Source organism: Nicotiana sylvestris, chromosome 3 (assembly GCF_000393655.2).
Source record: "Nicotiana sylvestris chromosome 3, ASM39365v2, whole genome shotgun sequence".
Lineage (NCBI taxonomy): Eukaryota > Viridiplantae > Streptophyta > Magnoliopsida > Solanales > Solanaceae > Nicotiana > Nicotiana sylvestris.
This window is the reverse complement of record NC_091059.1, coordinates 24,958,741-24,975,030: the sequence shown is the minus strand read 5'-3', so window position 1 is coordinate 24,975,030 and position 16,290 is coordinate 24,958,741. Positions and strand designations below refer to the sequence as shown.

The following is a 16,290-nucleotide window of genomic DNA, read 5'->3' as shown; positions in this document are numbered from 1 at the left end:
CACATAACGTTTTGCTCAGAAATCCGTTTGGGCTCCACAATATATCGTTGGAAAGTTATTTGAAAGGGATAAAAATTTCATCTCTTACATTTTTCCAAATTTCCATAGCCGCACTGTGTGGAGCGCCGTATAGCGCACCACAACTGTGTAAATTGTTACTGCCCTCAAATTGCATGCTCTTTGAAGTTGGTTATGTGCCATGTGTATGTGAGATTTTGTGTTATTCTGTGCATTGCATTTGATGTATAAAACTTGACTCGTATGTTTGCAAAGTGAAATAATAGTTTTGTTCAGTCTTGAAAGTGATATAGATGTTTCTTTATTGGGCCAGATATATATATATATATATATCACCCGCCTAATTGTTATGTATCGTAGTTAACCCTTTGAGCCTATAATCCTATTTCTTTGGTAACCACATTACAAGTCTTACCCATTTGTTTGAATTAACCGTCTATTTGAACCTTTTCACCTCTCATGAGCACTTGAATTGTTATGAATTTTATAAAAGTTAAAGTGTGGGGTGGTTGGTTTGGCTTTTGAATGTAACTAATGAAATAAGGAGGAAGGCGCACTATTTTGAAAAAGTAAGATCCACTTGAATTGAAAAAGAAAGAAAAAAATAGTCATATTGTTGTGAAAAATATTCCTTGATAGTGGTAACTCTTGATGTAATTGTGCTTAAAGAAAGTATGGAGTTAGCATACATTGATATGAAGGTGGAGTATGGTTTGACATAAGTATGAGATTTCAAATGTTAAAGTGTATGTATTAAAGTTCTTAGAGAGGTGTAGTTACTCTTATATCTAAATGTATCCTACCTGTCCCGCAGCCTACATTACAACCGATTAAAGTCCTACTTGATCCTAGACTAAATAAGCTCAATTAGTAGAGTAGTACACTACGGGCAAGCCTATGGTTCATCTTTATGGCCTATAAATGTTGTTCCTGAGAGTGAGTGAATTCTTTCTATCTTGAGCTCCTAATTGTATTAATTTTTATTGTGTGTGGTACTACTCTTTATTGTTGTATGGGAGCACTTGATTCATGAAGTAAAGGCAATATTGTTGACCTCTACGTTAGAGTAAGTGAGTAAGTTGTGAATAATGCGTGGTACTTGTGAGTCAAATATTGAGATGAAGATGTTACACTCTTGTGCTTAGTCTATTTTAAATATTCTTGGTGTGATGAGTTAGGAGAATTGTTTAAAGAGGTCGTGTCTATATAAAGTGTAGTTTGATTGCTCGAGGACGAACAATGGCTTAAGTGTGGGGTGTTGATGATAGGCTATAATTATGTATTTTAGTCGCTTATTACACTCTAATTTACTTCACTTTAATTGAATTTGAGCTTTAATTGCTAGTGTTTTGCACAAATTATGTGTTTTATGCCTGTCGGAGTGATTCCGATCTATGTAGATATTATGGAATGAATTCAAGCTATTCTGGAGCTTTGAAGTTTGAGTAAAATCTCAAGGATTAAGTTGGGATTGTGTTCGGGGATCAATGGATGATAGTGCACTTTAAGAACGAAACAAAGAATAGAGCATGAATACTGAGCCTTGTCCAATAAAATACACATAACTTTTCGCTCAAAAATTTGTTTGGGCTCCACAATATATCACTAGAAAGATATTTACAAGGGCTACAACTTTCATGTTTTATATTTTTCCAAATTTCCATTGCCACGCCGCGTGGGGTGCCGAGTGGCGCGCTATTGCTGTGTAAATTGTTGTTGCCCTCAAATTGCATGCTCTCTGAAGTTCCCCACAAGCACACCGCATGGCATGTCGCATGGTACAAATTTTACAAAGTCAGAGTCCTATTTTGTGCAAGAGAAGGTGTTTTCATCTGGGCCCAACCCTACTTGGTATAAATACATGTAAAAATGTCATTTTGTAACTTTGGACATACTTTTGACCTAGGGAGAGCACAGAGCCACCGTGGAGGCCGAGTTTCATCTTTTTTCCATCAAACTTAGTAACTCTTATGTTTCTTTGTATGCTTTGTTGTTTTTCTAATATGTCTATGTGGAGATAAACTTCACGTTCTAGGGTTGTCGTTCTCTCATGACTATTGTTATTCGGATATTGATTTTGATTTCTTAGTTTATCATGTTGGTTTATTTATTCAATCTTGCGCTTAATTATTTGATTGCTTGATCATCAATTGAATACTATCTACGAATCTAGAATTGAACTCGAAAGTGAGAATTCTAGATTGCATATAGGATTGAGTAGAGAAAGTTTATGAACCTGAGCTTCCGGGAACAGATTCGCGGTTAGGATAGACATATACCTACTTGCCTTGCTTGGTTGATGTAAAGGAATTATAATTTTATTCTTGTTGATTCTAACTCCATAGACATATAGGCGTTAGGTTAGCTTGAATAGACGAGTAAGAACTCGACAGATTCTTATGAGCAATATTAACCCTGTCAACCAATAAGCTAGATAAATTAGTTAGTCAATTTAATTGAAAAATACAATAGGAATGTTAGATAGCCTATAACCCTAGATCGTTTTCATCACATTGATAACATAAAAATCTACTCTTCCTTTGTTCAGAGTTTATTATTTGTTTTCTTTTTATTTTAATTAGCTTAGAATCAAATACTTCTAGATTTAATTCTTGTTTAGATAATTAGGATAGTCTAATTTAGTTAATAGTTAATCACAAATCCTCGTGGGTTCGACATCTGACTTTTAGTCACTTTATTACTTGACGACCACGTATACTTGTGTGTGCGTTTGGTCGCAACTTGGAGACATTCTGATTTGACTGTATCTGAAGGACCCATCCATGAATGACATAGCTTCATGCCATGTTGTAGCATTAACCGCGAATTCAATAATTGGTAGCGGAAAGTCATCTTTCAGACATGCCTTGTTTAGGTCTCGAAAGTCAACACAAATACGTATTTGACCATTCTTCTTATTGACATGTACAATATTCGATATCCATGATGGTTACTTCACCTCTCGAATAAATCCCGCCCCGATAAGCTTGTTGACTTCGACTTTGATTTGTGGTACTAGCTCGGTCGAAACATGTGTTGTGACTGCTTCACATGGCATGCTCCACTTTTGATCCCTAAATGATGACCGACTACCTTAGGACTAAGATCGGGAATTTCTTTATATGACCAAGAGAAGACATCTTTGTACTCGGTCAATAACTTGGAGTATTCCTCCTCCTCCTAAGGCATAAGAAATGCACTAATGAAGGTGGGGCGTGGATCTTCTGGAGTTCCTAAATTGAGGTCCTAAAACTCATCTACAATTGATTGCCCGCATCTTCTAGTTGAGGGAGAGCCTCGTGTACTTCATCATTAACATCAAGGCATGGCTATCTTCCACAGTTATATGATAGGATGTTTTCACAAAGTCTGACTTTTCTCTTTGAATTTCTTGGATGGTTGGCATTACTTCTTTCTATTTCTCTGCTTCTTTATGAGGCTGGCAAGTATAAACAATGGTTCTCCTTTGCACTTCAGTGGACCGTCTGTGGATATTGACACAATAGACTTACTCTTCATACGTGATGGGAAAGCACTACAGATTTCTTTGTCATCAACAATTTCAAAATGACCCCGCTCCTCAATGGACTTGCTCCTTATGTTTTGACAGTATCTTTCTAGATGGTGACTCCTTATGGTTACCAGGAGACAAAAGAAGGAGGTATTTTAGGTAGTTAAGACTTCCTTTAGACATTTGGAAGATACACATTCACCTTTGTGACTTAGCCTTTCAAATACCGAGACTTAAGGGGTTGAGCCTCCAATGCGATCAAACACTAAAGCCCGTTATTTTATTTTCTTGCCCTTAAATTCCTTCATCTCCTTTACCGAGGTATGTTGTGATGAAGCTATCTCTTTGCTTCTTTTAGATGAAATTCGAAGAGGCTCTGCCAAACTTTGGAGCGGCGACATAGTGCCCTTGCTTTCTCAACTTCATTTGGGACTCGTTGAGCTTATGTATCTTTTCACCAGTGACTTCGTCTTTAAGTTCTACTAGTTTTGATGGATTGGAGAAGTTGTAACCAGAATTTTCAAGCAGTATGAAGGCCTTAGGATTAAAGCCCTTTTATTTTATCAGTTTGGAGATTGCCTTTAGTAGACTCACAAGTCACTGATGAGATTCGTGCAATTGAGACGGTCATATGCTCCTATAAATCTTGAATCGCTATGTGACTTAATTTCTTCTTTGCAGTACATTCTTCTAATAAAGGTTGCCCTTTCTTTCAACACTCACGTGGACCATAGCAGAAAATTGGATGTTCTTTATCAGTCTTTGTTTGTATGTCACATTCATATGATGATAGATTAATGTAGACTTCTTCAGTTGTCTTCTTGGACAGCTTGGTGGTAGTCCATTGAGACTCATTTTCTTCTTTTGAATTGACATCAGCGTCTTCGACTGATGATGGTTTCTCCATACTATTCACAAGAATCTGGGTAGAATTTTGCATCTGCAAAGTACGACTTTGTCTCAATGAAAAGATTGATGTCTGCATCAATTTTGACTATTTCTCCATCTCTTCTGTACTTCATACATTGATGGAAAGTAGACTATACCACTCCATTCTCATGAACCCAAGGATGTCCAAGCAGCAAGTTGTATGATGTTTTAGCATCTATGACGTGAATCAGGGTGTTTGTCTTCATATCACCAATGAATAATCCCACGTGGATCATACCTATGGCTCGTTATCCTCCTTGGTTGAAACCTTGGATTTGTTAGGTTACTTTTGAATAGCTCATTGATAGAGATCCCAAACTTTTTTAGCACAATCTTTGGCGTCAAACCATCATCAACAAGTATGTGATTGAGACGTTGTTCCTGAATGGCCCTTATAACAAATAAAAGGTCTGTTATGTGGCTTAGACCCCAGCAGCAAGTCATCATCTGTGAAGGAAATTGTTGCATAACATATGACAACTTTTCCGTTATCATAATGTTCTTGTGTTTTTATTGGAGCAAGCTCATTGTTGCTTTCCTTTTTTATCAGTACTAGAAACTACAAATCTACTGCTAGGATGGCCTTCAGGAAGTGTGATGATGTTCCATGCAAAGATACCACTACTGATGCATCCGTTGAGCGTAGTCATGTTGGCTTGATCACTCGAGCAAGTTCAAGGCTAGTGGCTCGGAAGGATCCGAATACTTCGCCTCCTTGGAGATGGCAAAGAAGAGCATATCTCACATGACGTCCCATTGCGCGTGCCAAAATTTGTTCGTAACAAATTTTTGTAGTATGGAAAATAAACTGCAACAAAAGTATTATGAAGAAAAAAAGAGATTTTATTGATGAATATTGTGAGTACAATTCTATGTATTCTTTGATTCTCCTCTATGAAATTCTCCGTAATTCCAGGGCTTGAGAAGTGTCTTTCTCCAATGTAAGACGATGGAGATCTCCTTGTGATGTATTTAATCTCCAAGAACATCGAGCAACACTTTGTTATTTCGGGTTGATCTCCGGAAAGAACTCCGTTTATCACTCCTCTGTTGAAGAACTATGCACTTGATGATTGATCTCTCTGTTTGTGGATGCTTTCACCAATTGTGGAATGCTCTTCTCCAATTCTGAATGTCCTCCCAAAGAGTTATGTAGCCCCTCTATTTATTGTTATAGAGGATGGATAGTCCAGCTACATATGAACTCTCTTGCTTGATTCTGGTTGGCTCATGTGAGTCATCAAACTTATCTCACAAGCTATGTGATAAGCTTGCTTGTGATTGGCCAAGACATGTCATTTTAGACACCTATCAATTCTTGATTGGTCACCGTTTTGGACTGGGATTGCCACACATTTCACACGTGGCGTCATCTTGTTGCCTTAGAGTTTGACTGGATATGCCATGTCACTTGACACATGGCATGAGCCTGAGCCTTAAGATGAAATGGATCTTGGGCTTGAAAATAATAAAATGGACTAATTTAATTTGTAAAGTCCAAATTAATTATTTAACCCAAATAAAATTAAGATTCAATGCGAATTTGTATGGATTAAACTTAATAAATTTTATATATCTACAGTGACTATTACCTAAAGAGAATAAAAACTGAAAAAGAAAATAAAGGTAGCAAAAAAAAGGAATTATATGGCGATTCAAGATTGGTGCGTGATATGCACATTAAACCTTAAAACTTGTACTAGTATCAAAAGGTTGTATCAATACTACTTTCAATTAGTCTGGGAAGGTAATTAGACCTTCCTAAAGTTTGAGTGTTCCTTTGTGAAAAGAGTCATAGTACAATGTGTCCCCATGTATTTTCCCTTTGACATTTACATGCCATATAAGAAAATATTATTGGAAAAAAGATTTTAAGTAAACTACTTTTATTAGTTCTTTGATATCAAATTATTATTACTCTTGGTTTCATCAAAATTAGCCTCTCTCTACGTTTATTAAAGTAAGGATAAAGGTGAAACAAATTAATCAATTATTTCTTGGTTTCCTAAAATGATAAATATTTTGGGTCAATTATTTTACTAACCATGAAAACTAAAAAGGACCGGAGGGAGTACAACTCTGTGAATTTGGCAAAAGTTTTAGTTTAGCCATAAACCTGCGTACAAATAATATTTGTATTTTATTCAAATACCATTGTATTATTGGGAGAAATTCAAAAATTGGCAGATTTATAATTGGTCGTTCAAAAATAGCCTAGTTTCAAAAGTAATCGAAATTTAACCACTTTTCATGTAAAGATAAATCTGAGCGAAAACACTGTTCAAAACCCGAAAAATACGCCAGTATATTATGCTGGAGTTCCAGCATAAGTATACTTGAACTCTAACATATTATACTAGAGTTCCAGGATAAGTATGTTGGAACTCCAGTATAATATGATGGAGTTCCAGCATAAGTACACTAGAACTCCAGCATAATATACTGGAGTTTAGAGCACCGGTGCTCCAGTCTCCAGTATATTATACTGGAGCCAGCAAAGTATACCGGTCCAGCATAATATGCTGGAGTTTATACACAGGTGCTCCGAACTCCGGTATATTATGCTGGACCGGTCTCTGTTGCAGCAAAATAGTGACTATTTTTCATTGACTTGGTAAACGCTGGTTATTTTTGAATGACCAGTCCAAAAACTGATTATACCGTGCTATTTTTACTGTATTATTTTATACAAAATTGAATGTGAATAAGGCCTCATTTGTTTGCACTTAATGAAGGTCTAAATTTTAATTATTCCGGTCTTAGTCATTAAGTGCGTTTGTTTTTTAAATATAAATCTTAGTCATTTTGTCTGCTTGTTTTTTCAATTTTACGATCACTTAATGGGTATTTTAACGATTAAGATCTATAGCAGAGTCATAATAGCATTAACATGTCATACATTCAAGAATTTATATAAAAAATGATATTTTATTATTACTCCTACACTTTCACCAGTAATCACCATTACCACCGTTATCGTCGTCTCCCACCATTATAGACTACCAACTACCCACCACCCATTAATCACCATCTTCAACCACAACCACCGGCGCTTCCAAGTACGAATGTTAGTTGTCGCTATCATTAGCCATCATTTACAACCATCACCACCAACCATCATTACCGCAAAACCAATCATCATTATCAACCACCATTATATATCATCCATCACTATTATTAGTCACCGCCACCATCAATCACCACCATCAACTACTAGTATCATCCACATCTACTATCCATAATCACCACTATCAACCAACACCAACACCAACACCAGTCACTACCCGGTCGACACCCACAACCACCACTATTAGCATCATTACCATTAATTACCATATAATTTTTTAGAAATATTTTATTAATATAGTATTATATTAATTCGTACTATTTAATTTGAATTTATACTTATTAAATATAAGTTTTACATATTGAGATGTAGAGAAAACAAACAGAATATAATATTTTAATGTTCAAATGCGTATTTAGATTCACACGTTTTAATCTTAAAAAACAAATGAGACCTAAGTAACACGAGTATTTGCAATAACTAAAAGTGATATAAGAGAAATAATCCATCAACAATTAATATTCCTCAAACCCAAGTATTTTGTTATTCATCTGGAGGCTTCATTGACATTGTGTTTGGGATAGCTGTGGTACATGTAACACCCATTTGGGAAGTTATTTCATTTTATAAGATTGTGGATTACTGTATGTTATTGTATTATATTTGCCTTATCATTGCTTGTCATGGACTTGAATGTTGAAAGGATAAATGGGTTTGGCTCGCTCGGTGTGAGAATAACATCTAGTGTGTAGAAATGGCACTACCTAGCCACTCTAAAGGGATGCTATTTAGAAATTAGTCAGTCCGTCCTAAATTTTAATTTTTTCAATTCAAATTTCAGGACAAAAATGTCTTGAAATTAAGATTGTTAGTTAAAATTTCAGGACAAAATAAATACTGACTAATCTCTAAATAGCGTTCCTGAGAATGGCTATCTGTGCACTTGCCCTCTAGTGTTGATCGCGTAAACCCAAAAAATCAAAGCGTGACAGTGTGACCCACATACGAAGCATTTGCACAAATAACCTTTTGAAGCTACTATTTAAAATTTGTTCTTGTTAGTTTTATAGAAGGAAAATAGGAAAGAGAATTATAATGTGGAGAATTAAATCCTTACTAATATGGTGAACGTTGAAGTAGTCACCCAACTAAACTATTAAAATTCTCCATAGTCTTTGTTAGTTCAATGTATTAGGTTTATGGAAAAAAGAATTCATCCAATTAGGTTAACATGGACATAATTTAAAGAGTCGCCTAAAAAGGCTATAGGGTGCAAATATTCCCCCTCCCTCCACGGGGCAAGTGCACATATAACTATTTTCAAGGATGTTATTTAGAGATTAACAAATATTTATTTTATCCTGAAATTTTAAACTAAAACTCTTAACTTGCGGACAAATATATTAAAAAATTAAACTAAAAACTGAAATTCAAGACACACTAGCTAATTCATAAATAACAGACCCAGATAGTAGCTGCCTGGTGCCATTTCTACTCCCACTTCCTCTCTCGTGAAAGCCCAAAGTTATGAAGGGTAAAATATTGATTTCACCAAAAGCAACCAAAGTCCCACCTGTGACACACTCTCCACTTCGGCATTTTCAAAGCTGCCCAACGGCCATACCTTAGTTTTCATCGAAACCCAACTAAGACATACATACGCTTACATATATAGCCCTAAAAATTTCCTTTCATTCTCTTGTCAAGCTTCGATCTTTCCACCACTGCTTCATCTCACAGGTCAGTTTTCTTAAAAAACTTATACTGTGATTCAAATGTTGTGCATTGATCAAATGTTGGATCACCCGTTTGGTGATTTCGCAGTTTTGAGCTGGAAATTGCATACCCATTTTGCATTTGATTGAATTTAGTGTGTAAAACTACTGTCTTGTTTGGCTCTGTGCACTATTGTCCTCCGGGATCTTAAAAAATGTTGCTAAAATCACTTGTCAAAAAAAAAAGGCATTTTACAGCACATAGTTGTCTTATATTATGATATAGAGTTTGACAAGAAAATATTTTCTAGTTTTCATATAAGGCCGCTTTTTTAGCTTAGAAATTAAAATATAACTCAAGAAAGATTGCAGTAGTCTCTTTTCTTACTAATTAATTGATGTATGGAAGTTCAAGTTGAGGAATAATATTCAATTAGACTTGAATTAGGTGCTACATCACATAATATAAAGGAGACACTAGCTCATTGTTTGATCCCTTTGAAAAAGTTTAGTGCAGTTTTCTTTGTTAATTCTTCTTTAAAAGAGAGTAGTGTTTGTTTGGTACAAAACCGGTGTTATCTCTGAGCTCAGTTCTAGTCTGCATCGATATTGTCTTGTAACGATTTGGTATATAAACTCCGCCAAAGTTGGATAAATGAGGAGAGTTGCAGTGGGTTGATGGCCAGCATAAATGTATTTAACTAATATGATAGCCAACTCCAACTATTTTGACATTGAGTAGTTAATTGATTGAACCATTTTTTTCGCTACACAGCTGTTTTAGTTGTACTAATGAATTATCGGTGCAGTATCTGTCAGACTCTTTATTCTTCTGGTCAAGTGAATTTCTGGAAATGGCTACAAATGCAACTCCTGGCCTGCAAATTGCAGCAGTCAAACAATGCGCTTCTGCGTCTCCCTGTTTGTCAAAGTTGAGCAATGTCAGTTTTGGTTTTGAAAGTAAAAGCAGATCTTGTATTGAGCTTAGAAGTTCATCTTACGTTTCACCAACAAAGCTGAGTCAAAGCTTTAAGTCTGTTTCCGTAAAATATGAGAGGATGGTTCCAAAAGCAATGTCTGGAGCAATTGATAAAGCGCCTGCTTCAGGGTTGCCTATCGATTTAAGAGGTCGCACAAAAGTCTACTTGAATTTTTGTATTGGATTTTGGAGTCCAGATGTCAGTTTGTTTATAGTTTTTTCTCATAATCACAGGTAAGAGGGCATTTATTGCTGGTATAGCAGATGATAATGGGTATGGATGGGCAATTGCGAAGGCACTTGCAGCTGCAGGCGCTGAAATTCTTGTTGGTACATGGGTGCCTGTAAGTAAATCTATGAATTTTTGTATATATTCACACTTACCCTACAGCATGCCCAGGATATAATCTTTCGTGATAAATTTATTTAGGCACTGAATATCTTCGAGACAAGTCTACGACGTGGAAAATTTGATGAATCGCGAGTGTAAGGATGGAGCATTTCTGTTTTTTTCTACTGTACTCTTCATTCCTTTCATCTACTGATTGATGCTGCAATATTTTGTAATAGGTTGCCAGGTGGTTCATTGATGGAAATTGCTAAAGTCTACCCACTGGATGCAGTTTATGACAGTCCTGAAGATGTTCCTGAGGATGTAAGATTAGCTTTTCTCTTTATCCTTCTCAACCAGTTACGGAACAACTGTGCAAGTCTAATTATCTAGATGCAATTGGTATCAACCAGGTGAAAGCAAACAAACGCTATGCAGGATCCTCAAATTGGACAGTCAAGGTATCAAGTTTGACATTTTTCAAGTTGTTTCTCATATTTTTCTGCTGGATATGGCCCCTGCCTGCTCATCTTGTAGAAAGCTATCTTTAACCGAAGTCATTGTCATTATTGATTAAGAGCATCTAACATAAATCAAGTGCACTAGTTTATACATGGTTTTTTTTTCCTCTTCTGATGGGGCCTATGACTTTATACATGGTTTGAAATTGAACTCCACATAATATTGGTTTGATACTTATAAGAGATTTGACATGGTTCCGAGAAGCTAGATTTCCATTAATCCAACTTGTATATGCTCAAAGACTTTTTTGTTTACTGATCAAAAGACTTTTTTGTTTACTAAGTACTTCTAGTTTTTACTTTGTGCATGATTAATGATTCTTGTTATGAGCTACCTATCTATATTAGATCATTCTGTTCTTCCTCTGGCATGTGCTATCTCTAGTTGTATCTTGAATAGATCAAAGCTCATGTCCATTTTTGGAGTTAAAAATACTATACTGTATGCAGCGAGATGGTATTATTATATATGCTGCAGAATTATATCAAAGCGGGAAGATAACATGATCAATTAACTGTGCAATTGGTGTTTTATTGTAGGAAGCTGTTGAATCTGTGAAACAAGATTTTGGCACAATTGATATCCTTGTGCATTCACTTGCAAATGGTCCAGAGGTACACTCTTCGCCATTATCTGCTGAAGTTCTCATTGGAACCTTTATGGTATCTGAAAGTGTAAATGTAGGTTAGCAAACCTCTGCTGGAGACATCAAGAAAAGGCTATCTTGCAGCAGTATCTGCCTCAAGTTATTCTTTTGTTTCTCTCCTGAGGCATTTTCTTCCAATAATAAATCCAGGTAAAGCTCTGTGAGCTTGTTTCAGCTAACTCTATATGGCAAAATTAGTTCATCATGTGCTATTCCACCAAATAGACCTTTTCTTGTTAGAACTTTGAGATATTTCTTACCTTGTAGGCGGTGCCTCAATCTCTCTGACATACATTGCTTCTGAAAGAATTATTCCTGGGTACGATTCCCCTCACCTCCTGAAACACAATCTTCCTTATTTACTTATTTTAAATGACTTGTCGTCACTGAATTTAATAGATATGGAGGCGGTATGAGTTCGGCAAAAGCTGCTTTGGAGAGTGACACAAAAGTAAGTTCTCTGCTACTTTTTTTTTTCTTCTAATAATTTCAACTTTATTCCCTTTAGCTTCAAATGCGAGCATCGCTTAAGAGTAGTGTTCTCTTGCTGAAGGTCCTGGCCTTTGAAGCTGGAAGGAAAAATAGAGTCAGAGTCAACACAATATCTGCAGGTATGGCCCACAAAGTGTAGTATTACATGTATTGTGCTTGTACTGATCCAAATGGTACTCTGGAATTTCACTGCATAACCAATTAACAGGCAAAGATTCGAAGTTAGAAGTTTATAACCGCGTATGCTCAGGCATTCATATTTTGATATTAGAACTTGTGTCAGCATAATTAAAGTATTAGTTCCTTTTTTAACATTAAATGTATGCCATTGCAATGCATTGTGTGGTTATATAACCAGCCTTACTTCAAAATTACTGCTTAGAACTGTACTTTGACAACAAGAACTTGCTCAAACAGCTTAAACGTAGATAGAACTGAAAAGGTAAAGGATTCTGAGAGGAAAAAAGGGACTATATTGCAACTTACAGTTCTGGTAAAAACCGAATTGGTTGATGACATATTCGATCACTCACATCAAACTATCATATATATTGGGCTTCTTTTTCAAGTGCTTTGAACTCAAAATCAAATCTATCCTTTCTAGGTCCATTGGGAAGTCGTGCCGCAAAAGCTATTGGATTCATTGATATGATGATAAATTACTCATTGGAGAATGCCCCATTGCAAAAAGAATTATATGCAGGTGATTCATATTCTATTCTTTATTTATTTTTTATAAGAATCCTCAAACTATCTCATATCTTGGTAGTATTTCTTTTCCATTAAGATCCCCGAAAACTATTCCATCATGCCTCCACTGGGGTGAATAATATCTGTTTTTCTTTACAAAATGTGTGTTGAGTTGGGGGACTGGAACACTTTTCATTCATGTTGATGACACATGTATGGGGTTGGGAGGAATTGAAACAGGGTGGCAAAGTTACCCGGTACTTGCGCTAGTGGGAGGTAGCATGTATTCGGTGGAATAATTAAGATGTGCGCACGTTGGAGCGGACACCACTGTTATTAAAAACTAGATATTTTATCTTACTGTTGGCACTGCTGTTTGCTTGAGTACTAAAACTGAAAATGGATGTAACAGAGGAGGTCGGAAATGCTGCTGCTTTTCTGGTGTCTCCTTTAGCTTCAGCGATCACTGGTGCAACAATTTATGTTGACAATGGTCTAAATGCAATGGGGGTAGGAGTTGATAGTCCAGCTTTTGAAGGTCTTGACATTCCAAAAGACAATAAGAGCTAGAGGGTGGAGGCAACGCTCACTATGTTTTGGTGATTTGAGAGAATTTTATTATTGGAATAATTGTTTAGCCTCTCTGTTTGTTGTCATTTTTCTTGGTACCATAGATAGGCCATTTCATTTTGATGAGTGGATAATTTGCTTTGCATTTGTAGTGACTATTAGTATTCGATGGTTACATCGCATGTTGTAACAAATGGAACTTCATTCTCGGCACATTATAAATGAGCCTCTCATTGATGAAGTCTTTATGCCAGACTAGAACTGACTTGTTGATTATCAAATGCCTTTCTTAGATCCAACAAGAGACAAAAAACTTTGGATGATCTTTTTTTTTTTAACTACTAAGTTTTGGTGGACAGTAATTTAATACCAGTGTCGATGAAAGATAGCAAAAACCAGGTGGAAACAGTAGGTTGCAATTTAGTTCAAACACTATATTATAAGAAATATTAATGGTAAGAATAATTCAAACTGTCTTAGTTTGACTCAAACACCAATGTTAGTGTAGAGTTGCGATCACATTATTGGTATGTTGTTTTGAAGCATATAGTCATGGCTCCACTAGTCTTATTTTAACTCAGCATGAACACTGAAATTAGAGTTCCGATAATTGTAATAGTTGAAAGTATGGTGTCTAACGGGACGGCCCGGTAGGTGTTAGGGGGATGGGGGTAGCAGGTCGTGTGACGTGATAGGACAGCCGTTTTGTCCCGGTGTCCCCGGCCCGGTACGGATCCGGTATCTCGCCATATATTTTTTTTAAATAACTAGTCGTAGAGTACTCGCTTTGCGCATGAACCCTATTTTAATATTATATAGTTTCAAAAACTTTCATAAATATTAATATTAAACGTGTTTAAATTTTTTATTTAATAAAAATTTAAATAAAATAGTATAGGTTTCTGAAAATCGTGATGTTGATATCTATTTAGCTAGCTCAATAAAAGAAGAAATCATGCCCACAGAAGTCTTGATAGGGCTGTGAATATCTTATGAATTTGTTGTTATTTTTGCCACTTAATACAAAAAACAAACATGCTTTAATCACAAGTCTTCAAAGATTTGTCAAAATAATAAAATTTTAAAAAATTGAATATTTCGGTCTATGGAGATTTGCAAATGAAGAGGTTGACCCTTTAGCTTTTAGAAAAAGATTGGCAAGTGACATTATAATGTCTATGAATAACTAATGTTGAATAAATATTTATAACAAATAATTTAATATATTAAAAAAATTATAGGGAGTTGCCATTGGTCAAATGAATGCAGAAAAAAAAAACAACTAATGCATCTCATATAGAATATAAACTTATTGCTATAAGTTTGCATTTAGAATATATTTGTTGTCTACTAATTCATCCTTACTGTTATAAATTTGTATGTTTCCAATTTGACACTTAATATTATACCATAATCGATTTTTTCGTATCCCTTCCCTCCCCCCCCCCACCCCCACCCCCAATGTTAGAATCCTTACATATTTAAATATTATAAAATTTAAATATTTAAAAATAATTAAATAAAAATTATGTCTAGTATGAAAGTAAGTATTCTACCCTTTGAAGATAAATTCTTATTGAACAAAATTATTACTATTAATTAACTTGGAATAATTTAACTGCGTACAATTTGAATTATTAGAACTTTGGATCCAGTCTTGAGATTCTCCTTCTTGTTTTCTCTCATTACTTAACATTATCAAATAAGTTCTTATTTTCATCTTTTTATCTTTATTCTACAGACTTTTAATTTGTTCTTGTTGTGGTAATAAGTCATATATGAAGATGAACGATAAGAACTTCTTGTTGCTAGTAAATACCATTATTGTTTTTCTATTTGGTTGATTGCATTAATTATTCAATTGAATGTTCAGAACTCAAAAATTTAATAAAAAATAGTATCTTAAAAAAATTAACAACAATGGGTAATTTGTAAATATTGAAGATAAGAAATAGGCAATCTAACCAATGTTAATCCATAATAAATTATTTAATATATAGAAAAATAATTAGGATAATTTATTGAAATGACTGAAAAATAAAATAAAAATAATATAGATGCAGTATACATTGGATGCTCTCTAAAAAGGTAAAGTACTCCTTATTATTAGTTTGTGCAATTACTTAATTTACCTTAGAATTCCAATGCACTAAACGTTAGTCAAGATATTTATATGAATAAATTGGTATTTGATTTGAAATCCCTAAATATTAGGAGACTTACTTTATTCAAATAAAGAAAGAGTTAATGGTCACAATTTTAACAATTAATTTTAAAGTCCTAAATTTTAGAAAAATAATTAAATGGCTACTTTATCCAATATGAAATCTATCTTTAAAGGGGTAAAAAAGGCGAACGATATTTCGCTAAGGGCCTTCGTGCTTTTAATATAATATAAATAGTTGTAGATAATAAAATTGGGTCAAGAAAATAATCGAGACTGAAAATATTACAATAATTGTAGTATTTGATTTCAAACAATTTGAGCGTTACAATCTCTATGATTCTTCCGATTCTTCTTTTCTAATATAAATTCAAGGGCTTTTGAGCTTGATCTTGAATTTATGCTTGTTTTCACAAACGATGATCTTGAATTCAACAAGCACGAACTTTGATTTGAACTCGTACTCTTTGAACCTTGATTTGTTCTTCGTTCTTGAGTTTGAACCTGATTGCTTGAAGCTCGTAGAGAAATTTGTTGCGTTTGACCCACGAGCTCTCTCTTGCATCTTGTTATGACTTCTGGTATCTTTTATGAGTTATGAAGACCCCTATTTATAGTTGTGGAAGAGAAGAGTTGTGATGGGAGCAAAATCTTT

The 16,290-nt window shown here is 34.9% G+C and overlaps 1 protein-coding gene across 2 annotated transcripts; it reads left to right on the top strand.

Annotated features, from left to right (window-relative positions):
• Window positions 1-9,058: 9,058 nt before the first annotated feature.
• On the top strand, window positions 9,059-13,712 carry LOC104248523 (enoyl-[acyl-carrier-protein] reductase [NADH] 2, chloroplastic-like). 2 transcript variants are annotated; one of them, XM_009804792.2, is made up of 13 exons: window positions 9,059-9,266; window positions 10,051-10,369; window positions 10,455-10,564; window positions 10,651-10,706; window positions 10,791-10,875; window positions 10,965-11,012; window positions 11,613-11,687; window positions 11,758-11,869; window positions 11,987-12,038; window positions 12,119-12,170; window positions 12,273-12,330; window positions 12,816-12,914; window positions 13,314-13,712. In XM_009804792.2, the coding sequence occupies exons 2-13, from the start codon at window positions 10,096-10,098 to the stop codon at window positions 13,469-13,471; spliced, it is 1,179 nt and encodes a 392-aa protein (XP_009803094.1). In that variant the 5' UTR covers window positions 9,059-9,266; window positions 10,051-10,095; the 3' UTR covers window positions 13,472-13,712. The 2 variants fall into 2 exon arrangements, with proteins under 2 accessions (XP_009803094.1, XP_009803095.1); XM_009804793.2 differs by having other exon boundaries at window positions 9,127-9,266; window positions 10,061-10,369.
• Window positions 13,713-16,290: the final 2,578 nt, after the last annotated feature.

Excerpts from the sequence above, each read along its gene's own strand:
- LOC104248523 (XM_009804792.2), top strand. The coding sequence starts at position 10,096 with ATGGCTACAAATGCAACTCCTGGCCTGCAAATTGCAGCAGTCAAACAA. Across the intron at positions 10,707-10,790 it reads AAATTTGATGAATCGCGAGT|GTTGCCAGGTGGTTCATTGA; the intron begins GTAAGGATGGAG and ends ATTTTGTAATAG. Across the intron at positions 12,039-12,118 it reads TCTGAAAGAATTATTCCTGG|ATATGGAGGCGGTATGAGTT; the intron begins GTACGATTCCCC and ends TGAATTTAATAG.